This window comes from Benincasa hispida, chromosome 2 (genome assembly GCF_027475165.1).
Source record: "Benincasa hispida cultivar pf3 chromosome 2, pf3_genome.v1.1, whole genome shotgun sequence".
In the NCBI taxonomy this organism is placed as follows: domain Eukaryota; kingdom Viridiplantae; phylum Streptophyta; class Magnoliopsida; order Cucurbitales; family Cucurbitaceae; genus Benincasa; species Benincasa hispida.
This window is the reverse complement of record NC_143479.1, coordinates 60,693,223-60,719,934: the sequence shown is the minus strand read 5'-3', so window position 1 is coordinate 60,719,934 and position 26,712 is coordinate 60,693,223. Positions and strand designations below refer to the sequence as shown.

The window sequence follows — 26,712 nt, the reverse complement described above, 5'->3', positions numbered from 1 at the left end:
AGAATGAATGAGTTAAGAGTTCACGGGTGTTTCCACTGACAGAGGAGAACAGAGAGAGAGAAAGAGGTTTGAATATAAGCCACAAACAGAAGACAGGTTGAAATTTTGGGATATAAAAATGTGGGTTACAACTTTGAAGCCAAAGAAATTTAAAACTTCCTGTTGTTTGTTTTCGAGTTGCCCGTGAATCTTTTCCTCTTTCATTCTTTCTTAATATTTTCTTTCTCATACAACTTACCTTCTTCCTCTTTCTAGCGGCCTCTTTTCTAGGGAATTTGACCCGATTCAAACTTATGACCTTTAGAAGAAATCGGGAAGCAAGCCGAAGCCATTTCTAAGATAGGGGTAGTAGTTGGAGTGAAGTCCTAACAACGTTGGCATTGGAAGAGTCGATACCATTATTTTTTTAAAGGAGAGCTAATAATGTTTATTGGTGTTGAAAGTTGTCCTAGATAATGTCTAAAGCCCATGGATAGGTCGAGACCCAAAGGAAAATATGAGGTTGCCTAGGAATTGCACATCTCAAAGGAGAAAGTCAAACCTCGAATTTTGCAGTTGACCAATTGAGCTCGTGGAGTTTCACCAAAGAGAAAATAACCGAGTCGAGCTTGGCATTGAAACCATGCAACCTCAAGGAAGGCCCTTTAACAGCCTCATATGATAACATCAAGGTAAGGAAATAACTTTAAGAGAAACTCTAATTTTCTTTGTGCTTAACTGAGTTAAATACTCCCGATTCTAACTTAGGCATGAGAGTATACTTAACTCAACACTACATTGGTGTGAGAACTTTTAGGTAGGTCAGTTCTATCAACGAGACCATGCCAAAGGTACAGATCGAAGGAGTATTCGAAGTTTCCCGTACCAATAATTGAATATGTTGGCTTGATGTTATTTCATATTTAAAATAAGCAACATTGAGTTAATGTAGCTCAATAATGAAATAAGACTAAGCTTATAAGCTTATCATTATTCTAATTCGAAATCTATCGCTGGATTTAGGAATTATTTTAATGCGGACATTAGTTCATATTGAGTTCAAGTAAAGAGGGGTTGATTTAAGTTAGTTAACATAAGGACTAAGTAGCTTCTTTTGGCTAGTTTCATATAATTTATTTGTCAAACTGTTGCCAACCTTTGAGTTATGGGCTGTTTGTGAATTTGATCCAAAACTGTGGGTATTACTGGATTAGGCTCTTCACTTAGAACAACTTTTCAAATGTTTAAACTAATTGGACTGCCTAAAGTGCAATTTAATTAATTAACTAAATGATTAAAGAATGGTTGTACTTGTGCTTTATCTGGCTGCAACAAATGAAACCTAACATTTAACCTTTTAGGTGAAGTAATCACATGGCAGTGATGACATAATTATTCCTTTTCAATTTGTAGTTTACATACATTAGAATCAGTAATTATTCCCAAAATATTCATGTTCTCTTGTGAGTATAGTTAATGTCATTTTTCATTCAACTATTTGAGTTTGCTCCACCTTCTCTTTCATTTGCCCTTTTACTTTCAATTTCTCTAAAGATTTCAACCCCAAATAAAAACTATTTGGACTACTATGCCTATGCTCTTAGGCAGAGTCTCCTTTTAACCTACTAAAAGTACCTTTGTCCTCATGATGAAGATTCCAATTGCCTCGATGATAGCACCAATCTTAGTAAGAGAAGTCTCCTTTATACACAACAAATCACCTCCAAAGCATCTAATTCAATCTCGAGCGATGGGGTGTTCCCAGCCCATTCTCGTTGCATCGCCAACAGACCCTCCAAAACCGCTTCAACTTTCAGGAAGTTGATGCTCAATCCTTTCCTAACAAACTTACAACCTCCTAAGATCGCTTGATCTCTATGATTTAGAACAATCTACCCAATTCCCCCAGACCCCTATCCTACGACCAAGCTGCATCTGCACTCAACTTCTAACCACCCGACTTAAGCATATCCCAACGAGGAGGACAGGAAAGATAGATAGGAGGGGCCAAGGCTTGATAGGCAGCCTCATCCCTCATACGTCTACTCGAGGAAAGTAGAATCAAATGTACATTTTTATTGGAAACGCAATTAATACTCTTATTTTTGTCACATCTCTAGAGAGAACAACAATTTGTATGTCTTAAGAGTTATCACATCCTCTCAAGAATGTTCTTTGATTTGGAAAGATACTTTTTCAAATAATATTCTCTCTTATTCTTAATGAGGTGTTTGTAGTGTTTGGATGCCTAAAAAAAGATCCCAATTGCCAATATTTAACCAAAAAAATGAATGAAAACATATCATTAGCTAGAATCTACATCAATATAGTTCAATTCCCCATTTTTCTTTTTCTTTTCTTTTTTTTTATTGATATTGTAAAAATAGTAATATTAGAAATATGATTTTCACTCTATAAAATTTCCATAGTCTATCAATTTTCTAACTTCTTGATCTCTTTCATTTCCATTTATGTATGGTAAATGAGGACCATTTCATTAATTTCATCTAAGACTCCATATTTAACATATTTTAGACTTTGCATTAGAAGTATACTATAGTTGAGTAGGAAGAGAATAATGAGATTCTTTACTTCCCATTCAAAAGAAATAAATGAAATGAGAACTCCTAAATAATACAACAACAAAGTACTTTCAACTTTAAAGAAAATTTCTTTACTCCCATTCATGTCTATATAAGTACAACAATAAAATCATAAATTGCAAACAAACACAAAGTTTCAACCTCATGTAACTTGGAAGATAGTGTAGATACTATAGAAAATTAGATTTCTCTGTTTCTAGAGAAACTAAAACAATTAGGAAATTTCACAATCTCCATATCAGATTTGTCCAAAATGTTTGTGCATTTGCTTAGTTTTCCCAACCAAACCATTAAGCATTGGAACTGAAATCAAGAAACTAACACAAAAAATTTGGAAATGATACCATTTAATCTTCTAGACCCAATAATTCGATCAAGATTTAGAATCCGAATTTGACATACAACCTCAGTACTTTCCTGCATCTTCTGTGACCTAACCACGTCACCTTACTTGTCTCGAACGACTTATGGGAATGAAGATTATTCTTATAGCCCAACACAAATTCTTTCAACATGTTTTGTCTGCACTCACATACTTCCTAAGAAAATTTCTAGAAAATTATCTAACACAGATGGATTCAAGTGGAACACGTTTAGCTTTAGAGTTATTTTTCTTGAGCCATAGAAAAAAATTGAACCTTATCGGTATAGGTTAGTAATTATTGATTCTTTAAAATTTTTTGAATAAATATCAATTTATCCCCTTAAACTTGTGGGTTGTATCAGTTAAAATCCTAAACTAATCATATCAATTTATACTTCAAACTTTCGTAACGGTATCAATTTACACTCTCTTGCAAATTTCATGCGACCAATATCATGTGAAACTTATGATTTTAATCAATTAAACTTCTTAAATTTTTATAAGCCAAACAATTTAGACTCATCATTATGATTCCCTTTGATAATCATCCATGCATTAATTTTCAAACACATGTAAACTTATTCAAATGTTAGTTTTACAAATGAGATATTAGAGTAAATGTATGGACGATTCTCAAAGAAAATTCTGACTAAGAATATAAATTAATTCATTTATGAAAGTTTCAATGTTAAATTGATGTACTTACAAAAATTTGGAATTTAAATTGATATGATCCATAAAGTTTAAGAGCATAAATTGATATTTTTTTCAAACCCAAATCAATCTCATTCGAAAGTGATATCGATTTAGTTACGTAAAAAGAAGGGGTATACAATGAAATGAAACCAAACAATAAGTCCCATGAGAAAGAGAGAGACATGGGAATGAGACAAAGAGCACTTCAAAAAGGAAGCATTATGTTGGAAAAAAACCTCAAAATAGAGATGTAAGTGGTGGAATGGGACAAAGCATTCTTGCCAAAATGGGATTGGAACTCAAAAATATTTTAAGGAATAATAAAAAAAAAGATAAAGATAAAGATAAGATTGCCATTTGGGTGTCCAAAGACTATCATTTATTTGGAGTTTTCTTCTTTTTCCTCTTCACTCTTCAGTTACAAATTGGTTAATTATAATAAAAATATCCTTTAAAAAAAAATATATATATATATATACCTACCTCCACCTTGAGAATAATGGCTCTGAAAAAGCATAAAAACAGACCACTTTCAACACTTCTTCAATGGATGAAGCATCACCATCTGTTTCTTCTTCTTCTCCATCTAAAGAATTACAGAGCATAAACCTCTCACTTCATTATGTGTCAGATTTTCCAACTGACCCAACTCTAACTCAGAATCTTCGAGAACAAATAACAGCTCCGTTTAGTAATGATTTAACTCTACTGATTTAGAGTCTTTTTAATCTTCAACTTTTGAAATTCCATTTCTCTATTATGATTTTTTACATCAAATTTCAAGGACAAAGATAATTTTTTTTACGCCGTTTGGTGACTATTCCGATTTTCATTTTTGGTTTTTTGAAAATTAAGTCTATATTCTCCTCATTTCTTACAATGATTTGCATCTTTCTTAAGTATAATGGTTGAATTCTTAATCCAATTCTAAAAGCAAAAACAAATTTTAAGAGATAGTATTTTAAGTTTTCAAATTTTGACTTAGTTTTTAAACCATTGATAAAAAATAGATAACAAACTAGGGGTGAGCATGGATGGCCGAAAAATCGAGCCGAACGACCGAAATCGGTTGAACCGAAGGTTGGAGGTCAGTTTTTTTCCAAAACTAATCGGGGTCGATTTTAAAAAATTCCAATAAAAAACTGAACCGAACAGATCGACATTTCACTCCGAACCACCCATTTATTATTAGTATACTTTTAGTTTTATTATAAATAATAAAATAAAATAACCTAAAAATTAAAAAAAATCCTTCTTTTCAAATATCATAATGATATTTTTCACTCTTCTTTTCAAATCCTAAATTTGTATTGGAATTTTCTATTAGTATTAATTATAAATTATGTTGGAATTTTGTAATTTGAATGGCTATTTTACTTTAGGTATTATTTTGAGGGAAATTCTTATTAATAAAAAAATCTAAAAAATATTTGCACTAAAAGTTCCAAAAGTGCTCTGTACTTTTTAAATTTTTTACTATAAAATATAAATATTTAAAATATTCTATATTTTTAAAATGGCCCCTTATTTTAATGAATATTTGTTTACAGTAAACTCATTAGAATAGAAAAATTAAGAATGTGGTGTAAAAAAAAAAACCCAAATTTATAAGCTTAAATGAGGGCTAGAAAGAAGAAGCAAAAAAGAGGAGGGGTGGGGGTTGTTTAAAACCAAACAGACCCGACCTGAAACCGACCGATGAGTTTTAGCAAAAAATTCTTGATGAGCAGTTTTGACTTTTATAAATCGAAGAGGGCGGTTTCAGTGGCGGTTTTCTTAGAAAATCAACCCCGCTCGACCGATACTCACCTCTATAACAAAGAAAGAAATTTAGAAGTGAAAATAGTGTCCATAGGCTCAATTCTCAAAAACTAAAAACAAAAAACGAAGTGATTGGTGGGGGGGGGGGGGGGGGGGGGGGGGTGGTTAAAACCAAACCGACCCAACCTGAAATCGACCAATGAGTTTTAGCAAAAAATTCTTGATGAGCAGTTTTGACTTTTATAAATCGAAGAGGGCGGTTTCGATGGCAGTTTTCTTAGAAAACCAACCCCACCCGACCGATACTCACCCCTATAACAAAGAAAGAAATTTAGAAGTGAAAATAGTGTCTATAGGCTCAATTCTCAAAAACTAAAAACAAAAAACAAAGTGATTAGGGAGGGGTTAAAACCAAACCGACCCGACCTGAAATCGACCGATGAGTTTTAGCAAAAAATTCTTGATGAGCAGTTTTGACTTTTATAAATCGAAGAGGGCGGTTTCGGTGGCGGTTTTCTTAGAAAACCAATCCCGCCCGGCCGATACTCACCCCTATAACAAAGAAAAAAATTTAGAAGTGAAAATAGTATCTATAGACTCAATTCTCAAAAACTAAAAACAAAAAACGAAGTGATTACCAAACAGAACTTTTGAAAACGATTTTTTTATTTTAAGTTTTCGAATTTTGACTTGGGTTTAATAAGTAAATAACAAAACATAGAAACTTATGGATGGAAATCAAATGATTATCAAATAGGTGTAAAATTTACTAAGCTAAAAAGCAAAGCTCCATGTACAAAACAATTCTACCATCTCCCATCTCCATCATCGCCTCCTCAGGGAACGTGGAAGGGGCAACAGGGGGTTTGTTGTACACTGATGAGGACTACGTTTGCTGATAGCCTGATATAGACCACATATTCCTAAGACTTGCATTTTTAACCAACAAAATCCAGAATCAAGAAACTAGGCATGACCACCAAGAAATAGCCACAGCATTAATTGTGTGTTTATCACCTAGAGTACAATTTCTTCCACAAAAGTCTCCAAAAACAGAAACCAATAAACGTATAAACATCCTCGGAAAATAACCAAATAAACGAGAAATCAAAATTCAAGTAATACTTGAAATGATAATAATACTCACTGCACTATCAATACCGAAGAATTATAAATCTAACAATTGATAATTTTTCCTTTTTTATATGCTTCACTGCAGATGCTGTACAAAGAAGAAACGCCTATAACATATAATCCAATATATGTTAAAAGGAAGACATTACAGCTCGCTGATATACCTTGCTACAAACTAATCTTTTTAGCCTAACAACATGTGCAATTATAATTAGCATTCGTCCTAAGTATGTACAGGAAATCAGAGAGTTTACTCGTATTGTTTACTTCCAAACTTTAATAGCTCCATCCCTACTGCCTGATAATAGGAGTCTCTGGTTCAACTTCACAGAGGCCAAAGATAAAATGGAGTCCCGATGGCAACCAGCTGAATCAGTTGCAGCAGCAGCGAGAATAGCCTTTGTGGTCAACTTTGTTGACAGAGGTCGTCTCCTAGTCTCCTGTTTGTCAGAAAACAGAAAATAATTATGCATAAGCACTGTTGTTTGCATATAAAAGCAGTCAGTTAAAGATTCAGAGAACGTTTAAAAACATGAGACAACAGCTGTTTATGGGAGCTCCAAGCTACTATTATAAATCAAGATAATGTCTAGAAAATGTCTGTACGTTGTTTTGATTATGGTTCTGAAGGAGAAAACAATTTAATCAAACTAGCTTTTCAAGTGATTACTACCCAAATATACCTGATTGATTAGAAGACCAATATAAAGCTAGTTTTCTATATAAGCTATCTATGCAGCCAAACGTTCCCAAATTAACCCTCTTTTCCCTACGACTCCTCCATCCAGACCCATAAACAATCTCCAAACAATTGTGCAGACATTATTCTACAATCACGTTTATGATAGAACCCGATGTTTAAGTTTGCTAATCAAGTCCAGTCAACAAGAGAGATGAAAGTGCGAAGATTTCTCAAAGAGCTGCTTTCCTAATCATTAATTCCCTCCCTCCTCCCCACTTCACCCATGGTTGTGGTTATTCCTGTAACGGTTTCTTGCTTTTATTCCTTCCCTTCCCCTGCTTCCCCTCTCCTGCTGTAGGTTAACCTTATCAGGGTTTACTGATTCACCTATTCCTCTCCTACTAATCTGTCTTTTTTAAAAGAAACATTTCATTCATAAATGAAATCAGAGGAAAATCCCAAATGCTTGTAGGTGATTACAAAAGAGAGTGCCAATTATTGACCAAAAAAGATAAGTTATGATGAATGAAAAGGTGCTTAGTTCTGCACCAAGAAAAAGCAATAGACAGAACTAGCTCAATAAAACTATTCCTCTCCCGCTAATCAAAGCCAGGTTTTTAAAAATTTATGCACCATTTCTTATATATATAACCAGATAAACACCAAATGGAATGTGTAAAAAATAAAAATAAAAAAGGTATTATGCTGTTAGGAAAACGGTGAGCAGTTTGCTCACAATTGCTCAAAATACGTCCAGCAAATATCATATTTTCTACTGCACATAATTACAACTTCAATTGATTTAATACAGGGAGTAATAGAAACTCGGAACAAACACAAAATAAAATGATGAGAGAAGGCAAAATGAAAAGTTTGATGTGCTTTTCAAGAGAATAACATCATTCACTACTGGGATATCTTCACAAATTGGTTAAACAATTTAAACACCTACATTGAACTTTGTTCCTCGAACATAATTTTTTAGCGGTATGAATATAACCAGATATGTGGTAGTGCATAATCTAAGATTGATAACCTATGATCGCACTCACAAATTTTGACTCAAGGAAAGCAAAAGTACCTGCACAACTTGCACACCAAAACTAGATCTAGTTTCATAGAAATCTTCATTTCCAATTCTCTTCACATTTGGTCCACAGACGCAGTAAGTTCTGTCCGGACTGCAAAAACAAAAATGAGTGAATAAACTTCTCCGTAACCAAGTAAAAAGGAAAGGAAGTAAAACAAAAACCTGAAATGGTTCCATCGACGTATTCTCAAGTCAGTGCCCCCAGTCAACAAATCACCGCCAGGTAAGGGAAGCAATGAGCGAATGCCAGGAAGTCGAGGGGGAGGTTCATTCAACTCATCAACTTTGTACTTTGGATTAACATTGCGTCTTAGATCTTGCATAGGATTTCCCTTGCTTGATGGTTTAGCCAGGGCCCAAGGTAGGTCAGACATTTCAGTTTCATTGTCATAACTTGCCACCCGCAATATCTAACAGAAAAGGTTGAACAATTTAGATAAAATATATTACGTTCAATGTAACAATATTCAGCTTGTACCATCAAATTATTCAAGATCTTGAAAATTCAGGCATTAAACACTAATGTCTCATCAAACCTTTAAAATTGTATTAAAGATATGCACAATTATCTGCTCCATAGTTTGTTGAGGAGAAGTTATCACCTGTATGACTGGTAATAGAAAATTTTAACCAAGAAAATATAATGCTAAAAAATGAATTAAAAAGGTGGTGGGTAAACATTTCTTGTGTGGCCAGAATATTTGAAGACATGAAATAGCAAAGTTCGAATGCTCATAATATATGTGAAGTGATCTGCTACATAAGGAAGTTGTTGAATAGCAGGCAAAAATCAAACCACGTTGAACACTCAAGACATTAATTTTTATTTTTATTTATTTTACTTTATTTTTTGAGGCATAGGCATATTAAATTATTTTCAGGACGATCATATCTTATGTATAGTATAAAGGCCCCACATACAAGAAAAACTCAGATAACAACCTCATGTTTAATGTTCCATCCAAACAATAAAACAACTGTTCTGATCTTCATTTATGCCAATAAGAAGAATTCTTTAGTCGCAATAACATTGCATCAAAGATGTAATGATTAAAAGAAATAACCATGCACCTGATGACAGCTCCAATTCTCTGCATTCCAGAGGGAAACTTCATTACAGCCTGCAGAAACATAAATTAGGGGCCTCGCAGCAGTAGCAACAGAAGTATTTGGAGGATGCACGAAGAGGCACATCCTTTCAATGGGGCACAAAACTGAATATTTCCACGAGTTCACAGGTACGAGGAACCTCAGATCCCAAAGTGTCAGCACACCTCTCGAAGACCCAGAGACAAACCAGTTTCCACAAGGGCCTGCCAAAAGAGATGACACATATCCCTCCTCGGGAGTTGATTTCAATGTAAAAACATTGACATTTGTTCTAGTGTCCCACAAATGTATTCCACAATTCTGCGTACTATACATAACCATCTGACTGGTATCAGTAGAGTAGTTCAGCATGGTAATAATTGCACCTTCGTTGATATCCTTCTTTTTAATATCAGCAATACCTGAACACTTCTCGGCAACGTTGCCAATACCTTTGGAGAAGTAATCGACAGAAAACATATGAATCAAACCATCACAAGAACCAACAACAACTTGAGCAGAACCCCGGAGCATAGCAGCACAAAGTGCTCGACTTCCCTCCAGGTGATAAGTTAGCCTTGACCTAAACGAGATATCTTTCTCCAGCTTTCTTGAATCCCATACCTTTACAGTGGAATCTTCAGATGCACTAACAAAAAAACTTTGATCAGTTGAAACAGCAATGTCATTGACAGCAGAATGATGCTCCTGCAAGTGTGCAACCAGCACACCGCGGGGTCTCCATCCTGAGTCTGGAATTGGTGATGCTCTTGTAAAAGATGGTGATGCTGTCAAATCATTTGTAGAGGGAACATCTTCTGTCATTGAAGAACTTCCTTTGAGTGTATTCGATGATCCCATCTCCTGCAATTTACTACTGATATAGGATGTCTGATCACTTTCTCTACCATCTGGCTCATGAACCACTCTGTAGAACTGTTTAGAGCCACTGCCAATGCATAAGGACCCTGAAACAAGTTTAGGTGCTGGAGCTGAGCTAGCCAAATTAAATGATTTATTTACAGGGTCCATCCAAGGAATGGATGATGAATCAAATTCTAGAGAATTCAATTCTAATGGAGAATCAGAAGCCGCAGAATGAAACCCTGTTTCCCGCTTGTCCAAACTGAAGGAGTACAAAGGAATGCCTTCTGATGTTTTGTCAAGAACAAAACTACTGACGCCACTAACTTGTGGTGAGATAAAGCCCGAGAGTTGCAACTTCTCTGAGAATACAGGATCACTAATGTCAACTTTGCTTGACACAATGGATGCAGGAGTTTTAATCCCTCTCAACTTTTCATTACCATTATCACCATCAATTAGCTCTGGGGGATAGAATAAACCATTGGCAGGGTTTTGACCATCAGAGCTTTGAGGTTTGCTTGGCCAGCTCTTCATTAAATTTAACTCTCCCATTCCTTTCTTGAGTAAATCTATACTGTCCCAATTTACAGACTGAGGTGAAGAGTTGTACCATATCTTCCTTTGCCTTTCCAGCATATCTGAGCTCCTGGCATTTTTTAGAACTTCATAATATACTTCTCTGGAGATTGGAGGCTTCAAGCAACAAAGTAGGGCTTTCTCAGAAGCTAAAGATGTTGGTTGTCTACGAAGGAAGGGCCGTATAACTGGAGCAAGAAAAACATAGGAATCAACTGCACCTAACCTCTCGCTGCTAGCAGCAATAAAAGTAGCAGCTGACCTTCTTACCCATTGACTGGGATAACATAACAATGGAAAAGCATGCTCAATCATCTCAAGCAATATCCTCTTCCTCAAGAAACCTCTTTTACACAAAATAGCCAAGCAATCCAATCCATTAACAATAACAGCCTCTGAAGTATCTTTTAAGGACTGCTCAATATATGGTAAAAGATACTCCTCCACGCTCCTTTCACCAACAAAGAAGCAAACATACACTATCTGTCCATAGAACACTGCCCTCAGTTGCTCATCTCGATCATTCAAAAATGCAGGAAGGATAGGCAAGAGAAATTCGTTACTCTGTCTCTGGCCAAAAAAACAGCAAAGATTACCGATGTCCTTTAGAAGTGCTCTCCGGATGGAAGGAGTTTGCTTTGGACCCATAACAAGTTCTTGAACAACCTCTGCAATAGACTTTCTCAGTTGGGCAAGCTGGACATCACCATGTAGCTTCCCAAGTTGTCCAGATGTCTCACTGCTCGGAGCTGATGGCTTCTGTGATATGCTTAATTTATCGAGGACTCCTGCTTCCCTCAAGCTTATAGAGTGAATCAAGAATCCATAAGCAGTCAGTGCCAGCTTGGCAATATTACTGGCATAACAAATCCTCACACTTTCCTCTGGATCATCAGGAATCATTGAAAGCATTGGAAGGATATACTCAGGAAAAATTTTTGCATCACTCGGAGGAAAATCTCGCACTAAAGGCAAAATGTCACATAAAGTTTCCAATGCTGCACAACGAACAATTGCCGCAGAATCTGAGAGCATGGCAATAACATAAGGGAGTACTCGTTGCAAGCGATGCTCATCATCAATGTATAAAGCAGAAGACCTCAGCAAAAGTATAGCTGCCCTCCTCAAGTGTGGTAACTTGACATTGCGTATGCAGGAACAAAGCAGGCTGGCAATAAGAACCATGCCTTCACATCTCATGCTATCTTCAGGTAATGGTAAGAAAGGCATGCCAAATGTATCAGATTGACTATCATAGCTGGACATCAGTGAACTCAAATTGTTCATGGTAATCTTCTTCAGAAAAGGGTGGTCATTTTTCCTGAATGCATTGGAGATGCTATGGAACAGCTCACCGGGAGACTGATCTCCACCGTTAGTAATACTCTTGGTGGCTTCTTCCTCCAGCAGCTGTTCAGGACCAGAACGATAATTATTCTGCTTTACATCCCTGAACAGAGTATCAACATCACCAAGAAGTTCAAATTGATCACGTGGTAGTCCTTTTTCTGTGCTCTCTATCTTTATCAGATGTTTATTCTGTTTCATATTCATATCTTGTGACCATCCACTCATGTTATGTGTGGGTGAGCCTTTTTCAGTACCAGTCAATCTACTTGACCCACAACTTGTCATTTGCTCAAGAATCTTGGGAAAAACTTTCTGGCACAATGCAACCTACAAGGTGGTGATGAATGTGTCATAAAGGATACCTAGCAATCAAACGTTCAAATGTTGTGCAACAAAGTATTACCCTTGTATCAGAATGAAGAGGATTCCAACAGCAATAGAAGTTATGCAGAAATGGCGAGAAATAGTTGGGGAACACAACATTTGCATAATCCTGCAGATAGTTTTCAGCAGAAAGACGTAATTCTGGTTCCAGCTGGATCATATGAAGTATCATTTTGCGGATTCCAGAATCTGGGATCTGCACAACAGGTACTCTAAAAATTAAGAAACAAATTTTGTTGAGAATGACTTGGTTAAAAAAAGTATCAAACATCGAAGCTTTTCTTAAGTCATGGTAGTTATAATAATTTAAAGCATCTAACATAGGATTTAAACATAAAAACGCACAAGTCACAGCCATTGGAACTTTTACTCAAAGAGAGGGAAAATGAAAGGACTTCAACATCCAACAAGTAGGGTGATTGAAGCATGAGGAACAGATACTGACTGAACAGATCTTGTTAATATTGGAAAATGAAAGATCCATCGACATGACAAGTTTGGACCATGGTTGGTAACTATAGAGCACAGACACTTCTAAAATGGCCAAGTACCAATGTCCGACAGGTGTCTAACACTGACACGCCCTGACATGTGTCCAACACACCAGCTGGCATGTCGATTATTTTATTATTAAATTTTCTATTCCGGACACAGCAGGACACTGCTGAGACACCTCCAAGACACGGCAAGCTGCAAATTGTTAAAAGAGAAACAACTAAAATGGGTCATTTTAAGCCCAAGCCCAGCCCATCATTTTTTTAAACCTTTTTGAGGGTTTTTTTCTGTTGACTGACCTACTTTTCGTACAATTGCTGAACTCCCACACCCACATCGATTTCTCCTTATTCCTCAAACGCATCCACTTGAGACCTCCATGACTCATTCTATTTCTGTTTTTTATTTTTTTATTTTTTTCCCTTTCTCTTAAATCTTTCCTTTTTTTCCTTTACACTTTTTTATTTAAAATTAAAAGCTTTTTTGGAAGGCTTGTTTATTTAAAATATGAAGGCTTTTTTTTTTTAATTTAAAATATATCGAAGGCTAGTTTGATTCTATTTTGTAGTTTTGTTGTGCTAAACTAGTTAATAACTTATTAGAACTCAGATATTGTCATGACTTATGGCGTTGGACCGTTGGTCATTTTATCTAATGTCTTTTTCATGAATTGTATAGTAGTAATTTTGATGTTTTTAAAGGTAATATTTCACAATATGTTTATATACACAACATATATTTATTTTTGTAAAAAAAGAAGAGAAAAAACAAAAGATAACGTGTCCCCGACATGACTTTATTAGAAATTGGCGTGTCGCCATGTCGGTGTCGTATCGTATCCGTGTCACGTGTCAGTGTCTGTGCTTCTTAGGTTGGTAAAATAGAACATACGTAAAGAAAAAGGTACCTTTTCAAGATGTTGGCTCGGGTCATATTGTCCTCTACGATAAGAAATAAGCTGAGAGCGTTCAAATAATGGTTGCCCCTCCAGAAAAAGTTCTGCAATTACACACCTGAAACATATTGGAAGGTGGGAGCACTTTAGTCCTTCTGAGGAGAAAATCAAAGATAATTATGATTTCAATTAAGCAATGAAAAAATGTCAGAAGCATCCATCATGTTTCAAGTTATGCAACAAAAGAAAATGTTAATGTTGTTTGCCGAAAGAATTTCACCGTAACGCTTTCTACTCTTTTGTTTTAACATTTGATAGCTTTCAACCATACATCTTGAATAGAAAATGTCACACATTGATGCACACAAAATTACTAAAAAAGTGCTAATAAACTAAAGAGCTAATATAAAGATCACTCACCCTACAGAAAATATGTCCATAGATGGCCTTAAAGGGGCATCATGTGCATCCTGCAACTCACCTCCATGCTCATAAAATCTCTAAAGGTTTGGAAACAATGAGAAATTGAAGATAGATGTAATATTGCTAAACATAAATAAATAATTGTATTATACAGCCTTTTTAGACCATATAAAAAGTAAAAGGAACAACCACACAAGAGTCAACAAAAGCCCACAAGGTGACATGAGAAAGCAGATAACAGAAGAGAGGACGGGTTTTTTTTGTAAAAACCCAATTTTCATTGAGAAAAATGAATAAATAACAAGGACACAGAAAAAAGAAAAAAAAAGGACGCTAATAACTAATTTTAAAAAATGACTCTAATCCAACAAAATCAAACTATTCTACGATATATAACTAAATCTACCTTCACTCATCAATTCAAGTTTTTGGATCAATCGATGATTTAAGATGGTATCAGAGTAGGTAGTTTAGGAAGGTCCTGTGTTTAAGCCCCTGCAATGTTATTTCCTCCCCAATTAATATTGATTTCCACTTGTTGGGCATTCCTTCATATTTCAAGCCCACAAATGAACAGGAGTGTTAGATGATATATAATTAAATCTACCTCCATCCACTAGCTTAAGATTGTGGGTCAATTGGCGATTTAGGACAAACTAAGATCATAATTACAAAAAGACTTTAGTGACTAATGCTCATAGGGAGGTTTTAAACTTCGCCACCTCCCAAACCTCTCCACACAGCCTCTCAACCTGTCTAAGGATCCAATTATTATGGTCAAGCCAAATATGCCATAAGACAACAAAGAAACTAGGAGCACCTCTGCAGTGACGAAACCGCCTGTATTCCAAACCCCAAAAAAATCAAAAGGGTTCAACCAATGAGCTCAAAGAGACGAAGCAAACAGGAATTCCCACAACAAATGCAAAGATCCTCTTATTGATGCTTGCAGAGAATGCACTACTGCGAGAACAGCACCAAAGAAGAGTAAAGTTGGACATGGTCCAAAATGTTAAGACTTTTCCATGTAAAATTTGCCACACAAAAAAAGAATCTACCTTCATAGAGACTTTAACCTTCCAGAACAAGGAGAAAGCAGAGGCGAAAATGGGCAAGGAAGGGACAGACAACAAATGAAAAAAAGAGCAACACAAGAAGTGCCTCAAAGCATCGAAGGTCCAATTCCAATGTCTCTTTGCCCTGGAGACATGAGCTGATCACGAGGAAAACAAAGAAGCCCCACACATCCAAGATTTAATACCTCTCTATTAGAAAGATGGCGGCAAAACCCCAAAGACAACCAAGACAAAATTATTTATTCAAATAAGATAAAATTTGGCAAACAGATTTTACTATTTACTACTAGGGTTGCCAGTCAATGGCGATCTTAGCACACAAGTAACTGATGTGTTAAGTTTGAAAACAAGAAATGAAAATTGGACCCCCTTAAGTAATATGCATTACATAAACAGGATACTAGAAAGCTACTTCTCAAATGATAAAAGGATTCCAAAGGATTGTGCAAAATAGAAGTCCTGAAACTTTCAGACTCTATATAAATATAAATAAGATAATATGGTACAAAGCATTAATTTTCACGTAGTGACATGCTTGCATAGACTTTTGACCTTGTTTATTTATTAGCAATACTTCGAAAGAAAACTTCGAGTACTTGTCAAAATTGGAAGAATGGTGCACCAACCCTATGTAGGAACTCAAAAAAGACCAAGAATACAAAAGAATTGAGCTATGTAATAGAAAAATACTACATTATTGTTTCATTTTCTTCAAGGATACTGTGTTCCAAAAACATGACTATGTAAGGTAGAGGAATATATCATTAAATAAGTTTTTTTTTTTTTTTTTTTTTTTTTTTTAAAAAAGGAAACGATTCACTATATTGAGAGAATTGTGAGCTAAAGCCCAAAGTACAAGAGGATTATACAATGGGCAAAAAGCCAAGACTTTAGGATCAGCTAGCGCACCCGGACATCTCAACTAGGTTGACACCCCCTTACGCCCTCATCACATCCAAAAAAGAGAACCAAAGCTAATAATAATAAGAAGTCAAAACATGAAACAAACAGCATAACAAGGCCCAAATAATTGGCCGAAATGGGGAAAGCTTAAAAGAAGAGAAGAAGGAAAGAGAGAAAAAACAAAGCTGAAAAAACGGGAGAGAACAGACAGCTGATGAAGCTAAAATCCACCGTTAGGATGGGAGACAAAAGCTCTCCAGTTGATGTTGAGATCCGTTATACTGTAGCTATTAAAGTGTTTGGAGAGGATACACCAAGAAGAAGCATGACGACGGGCAGATTCAAGGCGATCTTGGCACCCAAGAGATCTATCATGAAACACCCTCTGATTTCTCTCAAACTATAAATCTACCAATAGAGCTTTGACCGCGTTAATCTAAAGTAAACGGATGGAATTATGGAGGTTTGTTCCAACTAAAAGTTGCTGCACGTTTCCCCAAAAATCATTGCTCATTGCCCATGATAGATTGAAGATGGACAGTAAATTCTCCCAACACCAAGCTGAGTATAAGCACAAAAAGAAGAGGTGGAAAGGATCTTCATCAGAATGAAGGCACAACAGGCATATAGAAGGGGAGAGGGAGTTAGATGGCAATTTGCTTTGTAAAATCGAGGCAACATTCAGCTGGCCAAATAGCATTATCCAGATGAGAATGCTAACTCTTCGAGGGCTATTCATTTTCCAAAGGGCCGAAAGGAGAGACTTATCCAAAGGGGAGGGGGGGAAAGGTGGATTTTAAGAGAGTTGAACGTTAAAAGGCCCAAGGCTGAAATGGACCACACCCTTTTGTCAAACGCATCTGAGACTCTTCTTGCTGCGAGTTTCCCAAGCAGCTCTTGAAATGCAAGCACCTCCTCATCCTTAAGTAATCGGCTGAATGAGATTGACCATGAGACCAAAAGGTTGTCCCAATGGTCAGCTACGGATCCTTTTGGAAACATGGTGATTCTGAAAAGACATGGAAACAAGATATTGAAGGGAGTCACTCCTTCCCAAGGGTCTAGCCAAAACGCAATCCGGCTGCCATTTCCAAGCTTGAACATGGCCAGAGACTCAACTTTCAGCCAAGAATTCGAGATACTAACCCCCAAGGGCTTCTCAAGCTTCTACCACCTTTGCCTGTCGTGTGCCAATTAAAGGAATCTTACCATGAATGCTTCTGATTACCTGGCCCCAGAAGGAGTCCTCCTCGTTAGTGTACCTCCACCCCCATTTAGCTAGGAGTGTTAGGTTCATTGTTTTGAAGCCACCCAGACCGAGGCCTCCATCAGCTAAGGGTTTTTGCATCGAAGCCCACTTCACCAAGTGATTTAACTTACTACCATTATGACCCTCCCAAAAGAAGTTCCTTGTTATCCTCTCCATTTTTTAAATAACTCCTTCAGGCATAAGAAAGATTGACATGTAATGAGATGGAAGATTTGATAGGACTAACTTGCATAAAGTAGGTCTACCTCCTCTTGAGAGGTTGAATCTTTTCCATTTATCCAGTTTAGCTTGGAATTTATCCAATGCCGATAGCCAAAAGGACAGTTTTTTCGGATAACCACCTAGAGGCAAACCTAGGTAAAAGAAAGGAAGGTGGTCAGCCTTGCAATTCAGTGATGTGGTTGTGGATAGCATCTCGCTTTCATCAACGTTGATACCATAAAGGGCTGATTTTTCCCAATTCACTTTCTCACCCGAACACCATTCAAAAAAACTCCACTGTTTGCTTGAGTTTAGCAAGCATGGTGCTGTCATGCTTACAAAATAATAACGTGTCATCTGCGAACTAAAGAATGGAAACACGAATCTTTTCTTTGCCAACCAAAAAGCCTTCAACAAGACCGGATTGAATAAGCTTGTTCACCAAAGCGCTCAACACTTCACTAACTAGAAGGAAAAGGAAAGGTGAGAGGGATCACCTTGCCTTATTCCTCTTATGGCAGCCACTCTTCTCCTTGGTCTACCATTGATGAAGACTGAAAACATTGGATTTTTGACACACCCCATAATCCACTCTATCCATTTCTAGCTGAAATTCTGTTTCTCAACACTTTTTCTAAGAAATCCCATTCAATACGGTCGAAAGCCTTCTCCATGTCTAGCTTGAGAATCCACCCCTTCTGCTTTTTTACTCGATACTCTTCCACCGCTTCATTAGCTATAAGAATAGGATCCAAAATCTGCCTTCCTTCAATGAAAGCACTTTGGGAATGAGCAATGATATTAGGCATCACCGATTTTAGTCTTTCGGCCAGCACCTTTGCAATGACCTTATAAGTCACAGTAGTTAAACTGATTGGCCTGAAATCTCTGACTACAACTGCTACTTTCTTCTTTTGAATTAAGCAGATGAAGTTTTCTTTTATACAAGCATTAAGCCTTCCATTCTTGTAGAATTCCTCAAAGATGGAGTGGAAGCTTGCCTTAACCAGGTTCCAAAATTTCAACAAAAACTCAATGGTGAAACCATCTGGGCCAGGGGCTTTACATTTACCAAGGTTTTTTATGGCTGATCTTATTTCTGAAATTGAAAACTTAGCTTATAACGTCAAATTCTGGTTTGAGTTGATGCACGGCCAATCTAGGTTTAAGGGAATGCACCTCCTCCCCGGACATTTGAGAAAGATGCTACTATAGAAATTCAGGATTAGGCTTTCAATCTCTCTACAAGATTTAGTTGGCACCCCTTAATCATCTACTAGTTCAGAGATGAAGTTTCTTCTCTTTTTTGCTACTAAGAATCTATGAAAGAAGCTCGTATTTTCATCTCCCAATTTGAGCCAGTTCAACTTACTTTTCTGAATTAGATTAACTTCCTCCAGCCTATAGATATTAAATCAGATTTCAGAGAGGATCGAATTGCAATTTCACTATTAGAGAGGGTAGAACTTTCAGCAAGAGCGTCCCATTTTTCAATTTTTTTTAACAACCCCTCTTCTTTCCTTCTTTGATCTTCTTGGAATTTGGAATGCCAAGCCTTGACAACTGATTTCACCCTTTTCAATTTTTGATTAAGGGCAAATCCAGCCCAACCATCAACATCACGAGTCAACCAAGCTGTCTCGATGAGTTTGACACAATCCTTGTTGAGCAGCCAGCTGTTGCAGAATCTAAAAGGGAAGGGGCCCCAGCTAAATGAACCAGCTTCTAGTAAGATTGGATAGTGATTGGAGAAAGTACGGACTTGTCTGTTGGCTCTAGAGCTTTCAAACATCTTGTCCCAAGCTTTAGAGATGAAAAAGCGGTCTAATAGAGATCTTGAAACTGAAGCACCTTCCCTTGACCAAGTAAAATTGCCATTTCTCAACAGGACCTCCAGAAGTTTGGCTTGGTCTATGAAATCATTAAATTTCCACATACCTTTGGTGCTTCTGCCCACAGGGAATCTCTCGTGGGCCCATCTTGTAATATTGAAGTCTCCACCGATGCACCAAGCTTCCACACAATAATCTGAAAGAGAGAGTAGTTCTGGCCAAACAAATTTCCTTTCTTTGTAGTCATTTGGCCCATAAAACATTAGTGATCCAACAAGTCTTTCTACAAACAGTGGTGCATTTAATTGATAAAGAATACCCACCTTTCAAAATTTCTTCCACAGAAATCAAACTCAAGTCCCACATTGTCAGTAGTCCACCAGAAGTGCCATAAGATCCAACAAAATCCTAGCCTATCTCTTTGGAGCTCCAAAGGGATTCGATGAAGCTTGCTTCGAAACTTTCTTTTTTTTATTCTTGGATTAAAACTACTGATGGATTATGTTTCTTTAAAAATCGCTTGAGAGCCAATCTCTTATTAGCATCTTTTAGGCCTCTCGTATTCCATGACACAATTTTCGTTTTTGTAAACTGAAATTTTGAGTGCTGCCTCAGCAGTCAACTATCAATCCAATACAAGTCTGCAATCAGTGACTATGGACGTCAGGTGGGCTAGAAGATCAAACGAAATGGCTGGAGAAATGTTGTCGGGAACTATTGCTTCTGAAGGCTTTTCATCCTCTGTCTGAAACAGGGGATTTAAGTCGGTTATGAGAGGTGCTTTCCTTGGATCCTCTAATTCTTCATCTATATTGAACCAATCAGCTTCTTCACTACTCACGCTGAAAGGGGAATCAATGAGAGCTTCCCCCTTTATTTTTGAAGATGTAACCAAGGAGTATCTTGGTGAACCTCTCAGAAAATTTAACTCCGAATTAGGCAAGGAAAAAACAAAGTGTTCAAAGAGAGGAGGGTGGGAAGATAGGGGAGTTGATCTGATGTTTTGGAGCAGTCCTTGAGAAGAGGTGCGTCTAACTTCCAGCAAATCCGAATTTTGATCAACCAATGGTTTTTCTTTAAGGCAAGAATTCTTAAAAGAGTCCTTCAAGATGAAATGCTTTGGGAAAGTTACTTGTAGAGAACTTTTGGAGAAACTTTCCTAATTTCATCCCATCATCTTTTTCAAGCTCTTTTCTCTACATGTAGTGGAACTGATACCATTACTTTAGTTATCTACATGCTTCGCTTCAAGGGTGGAACTTAAAAGGAAAGGACAGAATTTTATGGAGATCGCATCCCATGCCCTGCTTTGGGAAATATAGAAAGAAAGAAACGGAAAAACTTTTGAAGATAAGTCCACACCTTGTGTAATTATGTACAGCTTACTTCTTCTTTATGGTGTCTTAGACACAAGGAGTTTTCTTGCAACTATAGCCTAGCGTTAATCCTGGAGGATTGGAAACTCGAGCTTTTTTGTTCCTCTTGGGAGGGGGCCCTCTCATCCCCTTTTTTGTGCCCCTCTTTTGAGTTTATTATATTTCTCTATTGTTTCCTATATATATATCGACACACTTTAACAGTTACTCTAGAAGCTCGTATTATAGCTTATAAGAGAGATTTTGACAAAAGAAGAAAATGAAAAATAGACAGGCAGGAAAAGAATTAGACCTCAGGTGCTAGATAACCGAGCCTTCTTCCACCAGCGTCATAGAAGAAGGAAAAATCCGAGGGGTCATCATAAGGAATGTAAGTGGGTTTGAATGACGCAAAATCAGCAAGGTAGAGCCAATTCCAAGAAGTAACAAGTACATTCTCACACTTAATGTCACCTACAAAGATGTAAAAGAGGAAAATAAACCAGCAAGTTAGGTTGGCATCCAGAAAATAGCACGAATCTACCACAATACTGAGCTAACCATGACAAATTCCTTTCTCGTGGCTTTGTTTGACTGCAAGGAGTAACTGCAATCAACCAGAAAATAAAGGAATTAAGAGAAATACGCATGATGATGATTTAAAAAAAAACATAGGCAATCAAAATTCTCAATATAAATGAAAAATGATGATGATGATAATAATATGACCTGAAATGCCAACCATTTCTTCTCAATGACACTGAGGAAAGGTCGAGTACTTAAGCGATCATGCAAATTGTTGAAGAAGTACTGCCTCAACACATAGGCTGCCTTATCTGTTTCTTGCCAAATCTGCAGATAACATGTCAGTAGAGCATGAGAAGAATCCAAACAAATAAGGATTCAAGAAGCAAGCTCCCTCCACCCCAGGTAAGGTACAGAATAACTCTATATCTTTTCACACGCTTCTCAACTCAAACAGCTACATTGTATCATCACGTACACAGTAACACTAAAATTTTCCACCCCTCTGAAACAAAATAGTGGGTCACACCCATCCCCACCCTAAGTTCCCCAAGAGCCTCTTTTGTATTAGCATCTTGATTAATTAACAGAAAGAAACAAATTATCACTCCCATCCTAATCCTAAGAATCTAAAGCAATTTGCTGAACTCAGCAGGATCAAATTAAGCTATAAGCCGATATTAGTTGGGCAAAACAGATAATTTCACGACCAGGAGAACTCCATCCATTTCCCAAATGTTATTAAAAACCACAAAAAGGGAAGTAAATTCCAAGAGCAATTGCAATTTCAACACAATGTAACAAGTGCGTATTAAAGAAACCTGGAATGGCCAAACGTGAGGGTGGGGAAGGGCAAGGAAAATCTCTTTGATCTGAGAGAGACGGCGCTCATACTCTTTGAGATCGATGGAGTCGCCTCGTTTGAAGTAAACCTTGACGAGGACTAAGCCCTCATCGTGCTTGCAAAGAATCGACTTCAAAAACCGACCTCGCCCAAGTACCTCTTTGAGAACCAAATTGTAGCTGGAAGGTAGGTCATGAAGGTAGAACTCCAAGTCGGAGACTTGGGTTGTTCTTGCAATTTTGTTGCCCATTCTATTGACTCGAATTCTGTCCTGAAATTTTCATCGGTGTTATTATCGGTGCTTCCGTAGTCTCTGAAGATGAGACGACGGTGCACTCTCAATCGGTGGTTGTGTTCCTCCGACGGCCTTCCAAACTCTTCAGCCTTCAGCGATAATTTGTTAATATAGGTTTGCGTGGTTGTGTGTGTTTCATATTCATCGGAGTTTTTGGGTGCCGCAAAACTTGGCTCCTCCGTGATTTTCCCATCTGCAGTTTAGAGTCATCCACCGGTTCGGTTTTTTTCGTTAACAAAAGCTTTTCCCTGATTCGGAAAAAGAACCGAGATATTCCATCCATAAATGGAAAGTTTCATAAAATAACCCAAAAACTAAAAACTTTTCTATTGATCAACTCTTTCTAAAAAATTTCCTATGTGATAGCTTGTAGAAATACAAGCTATTATAGCCTTTATTTAAAATTATGAGGGTTGATGAACAGAATATGCGTTGATATTGATAAGAATTCTTGTTGAAAAATGAGTTTGCGTTGATCAGCGCTTAAAACTCTCGCTAACCCTATATCATGCGTTATCTTGCATCAAAATGTCTATTTTTGTAGTTATCACAGGAATCAATCGCATGCGTTGATCCCAGGCCATCGCAAAGTTGATCGAATGCGGTGATTTTCATAAAGACAAGTTCATCGCATGGAATGCTACAACTATAGAGTGATAGTCGGATAGAGGATGATTACAAAGTGGGTGGGATACGTTGATACTTCAAAAGACGCAATTATGACTCATACCTTGGGCGTGTCAAATAGATAAGGTTATGATGACATTTCACCTACCACAACAAGGATGGTAGAGATTCAGTGCAGGATTACCAATGTTGTCGGCGTTTGAGCTCTATAAATAGAGCCTTGAAGCCCAAATTCAAAGCATATAAGTCTCTACCTTAGGCAGATTCTTGTGATCACAGACGATAGCATGAGCAGACAGTCTTTGAGTGTTCTTCATTCCCTCAACTATTTTCGATTAATGACCGAAGCTTCACCGGAGATAGAGCTCGAGAGAGACTACTCCACCGCCCATCCATGGCACCACCGGCAGCCTTGACATACATCTGATGGAAGCAAGAGATTGTCTACATCTAGCCCTCCACCTCTCTTCTTACCTCTATATTGTATTACATTTTGGCTTAAGACATTAATACATTTTGTAATCAATGCATCTCTCTAGTTCCTTCAACACAATTTTCATCTTCTTCTACTTTATCATCTTTTACGTTCATTTTAATGAGTTAAGTGAAGATTGCAAGAGTTATCGCATATTCAATCATGTGGCATAAAGATATGACGTATGTAGCAACCCATCGAAAGGTATATGTTGCGCGAGTATTGTGAGTCAATCCTCTTTACTTAATGTGAGGCTATCGCAATGCCTGTTTATGAGTTGAGTAGTTATAACCAACTGCTCGAGAGGGTAAGTAGTGGAACTCGCTAAACAAAGTGAGTAGCGTTCCTAAAGATGGGAATAATTTTATGTTCAACGCAACCATGCGTTATAGAGATATAAGCATGCGACTGACCACTGAGAGGTATGCGATGTGCGAGCTAGGATTACCCTTGCAACCAAACTTAATGATTTGGTGAAACTTTCTCCCCCAACCCTACTTCTCCATGCATCTCTACCAATCCTCATAGTCAAACTTCAATTGCTTAGTCTGTTTAGCTAGAAGTAGGAGTAGTGCATGGCTAATTAACTTCTTTTTTTTTTTTTTTATTCACCGCCTCAAACACATCACTTTACAAGCATCCTTTAGTTGCAAGTCCCTATGTTCGACCTCGGATCTTTCCGAGAAACTTGCGTTCTCGTTATACTTGGCGAGAGAGTAAGAAAACTTTTGGCAGGAACGTATGATCATCGCATAAATGACTAACGCATACTGCATAACCTTTAGATTATCGTGTGATCATCACATCGCATATTTTTCTTATCAATGCATGACCATCGATGCATATTAAATCATCAACAAAACAATAATTATATTTTCCTTCCACCACTATGCTAAATTTTTCTATAGATGAACTATTTCTAAAAAAAAAATCTATGGACAAATTCTTTTAAAAACCTTTCCATGGCTGACATTTTTGGCATGTAAAATATCAGTTTTACCCCTACTTTTAAAACATCTTCTCAACCCCCTACCTTCTTCCTCCTTCAACGATTTCTTCAGCGATTGTATTCAATGTAACACCAACATTTCACCAAAGCATTTATTCTCAACTAATAGTCTACCAACATCATTGAATGTTATCAATATCAAGAATGGGGCAAGTAATGGAAGGTCACTCATAGTTATTCACAACACTTTCAGTTGAACTCCTCAACTTCTTCTCCATTGTTCTCTCAGAGTTTCACTTCAATATTCTCGCCGTCGATCGCTTTCATCAATCATTCAGTTCATTGTGTCTTTTGGTATAGAGCAAGATCGTTCGTCAGAAATGAAAACTAAGAGAACGTAAGTGTTTGCGAAGTATTTTTCTTACAAGATCCCTTTCATAAAGATAGGAATCGCTCACCATAATGTAAGTGATCGTTTATATATAACTAAACGATCTCTTACATATAACTAAACGATCTCTTACATTAATATGGGTGATTGCTTAGAACTTACTAGGTGATCGCTCATAATTGATTGGGCGACCTTCTATAGTTTACTGGCCGATCTCTTAAAACTTACTAGGCAATTACATGCTACTTACTTGACGATCACTTACTTTAATAGCAATTTGAATACAATTGTCAATTTTCTGATTGCAGATCAATGTCACTACTTCGCATCTTTGTACGGTTTTTGGGAAATGGGACCAGTACGAAAGCAATTATGTTGAAGGTCATATGAAAGGCTTGAAGGTCATAAATGATATAACGTGTTGTGAATTAGTGAGTATTTTACACCAACGAATGAATATTGATTCGAATATGTTTGATATACACATCAAATGTTGTTACAGTCTATTGGTCCCGACTCTCCCAATTAACATAGGTGATGATGAAGATTTCAGCTTCTTTTTAGAAGGCAGTGATGCATCCTAGATGCTATTGTTTGTATCTGTTACACCTCACAAGAGTCATGGAGTAGACACTGTTAGTATGTACCAACGGTGCAATCTAACGATTCAATCATTCCAACTAATTAAAACTTTGGGTTTGCAACCATTCTAACATATGATATTCCCACCATGGCTTCATTAGACGAGAATATTAAGCCATGTAACCTAGAGGAAGATAAAAATGAAGATTGGATTGGTCACAACATCCAATCTAGATGCACTCCAAAGTTTGTTCTGACCACATATACGGACAATCTTCGAGACCACAAACAATTCCAACACCTTCCATTGATGTTCTAACCCCATCTACTCTCATCCCATCAGTGTGATGACTTTCAACTCAAATGAATTCCACTATTCCAACCCAACTATATATAGATATACCCAAACTATCGGAGGGCCCATTGTATGACGACCTCATCACAATACCTCATGACTATCTGAATGATGACAATGTAAAGGTTGGTCAAATTTTCTTTTCAAAATATGACTTTTCAGTTGAATTGTCAATGTTTGAAATAAGAAAGAACTTTGAATACCGTGTAAAAGAGTCAACAAATAGTTTGTTAATTGTACGGTGTTTAGTGGAGGAATGCAAGTGGAAGGTTTGTGCAAAAAAACAGAAGGAAGTGATTCCTTCATAGTGACGAAGTATTCAAGCATCTATACATGCACTATTGAAATGAGAATGGGTAATCACCAACAAGAAAAAAGTTGGGTTATTGGACATTTAATCAAGTCCAAATACGATCAAGTTGGTCGAATATACCGCTCAAGGGATATAATTAAAGATGTTCGTCGAGAAATGGGGTGAATATAACCTATAGACGGGCTTATCAGGCCAGAAAGTAAGCATTGGTGTACACACAAGGATCGCTAGAAAGATCATGTATTGTTAACGCATATGGTGAGGCACTAAAACTTGCAAATTCAGGCACGATCTTCAAGGTTGAAATAGAAGACGAATGATACTTTAAGTA

At 37.0% G+C, this 26,712-nt stretch overlaps 1 protein-coding gene across 2 annotated transcripts; it reads right to left on the bottom strand.

Annotated features, from left to right (window-relative positions):
- Positions 1 to 6,571: 6,571 nt before the first annotated feature.
- Positions 6,572 to 22,961, bottom strand: VPS15 (protein kinase family protein / WD-40 repeat family protein). Of its 2 annotated transcripts, XR_016527735.1 has the most exons (12): positions 22,372 to 22,944; positions 21,755 to 21,877; positions 21,587 to 21,632; positions 21,339 to 21,499; positions 14,386 to 14,465; positions 13,978 to 14,083; positions 12,595 to 12,771; positions 9,381 to 12,518; positions 8,846 to 8,919; positions 8,472 to 8,719; positions 8,301 to 8,400; positions 6,572 to 6,977 (listed from the first exon to the last, which is right to left on the bottom strand). XR_016527735.1 is itself a non-coding variant. In XM_039023762.2 (11 exons), exons 1-11 carry the CDS (start codon positions 22,642 to 22,644, stop codon positions 6,801 to 6,803), a joined length of 4,629 nt encoding a protein of 1,542 aa, XP_038879690.1. In that variant the 5' UTR covers positions 22,645 to 22,961; the 3' UTR covers positions 6,572 to 6,800. The 2 variants fall into 2 exon arrangements, 1 of the variants encoding a protein (XP_038879690.1); XM_039023762.2 differs by lacking the exon at positions 8,846 to 8,919 and having other exon boundaries at positions 22,372 to 22,961.
- Positions 22,962 to 26,712: the final 3,751 nt, after the last annotated feature.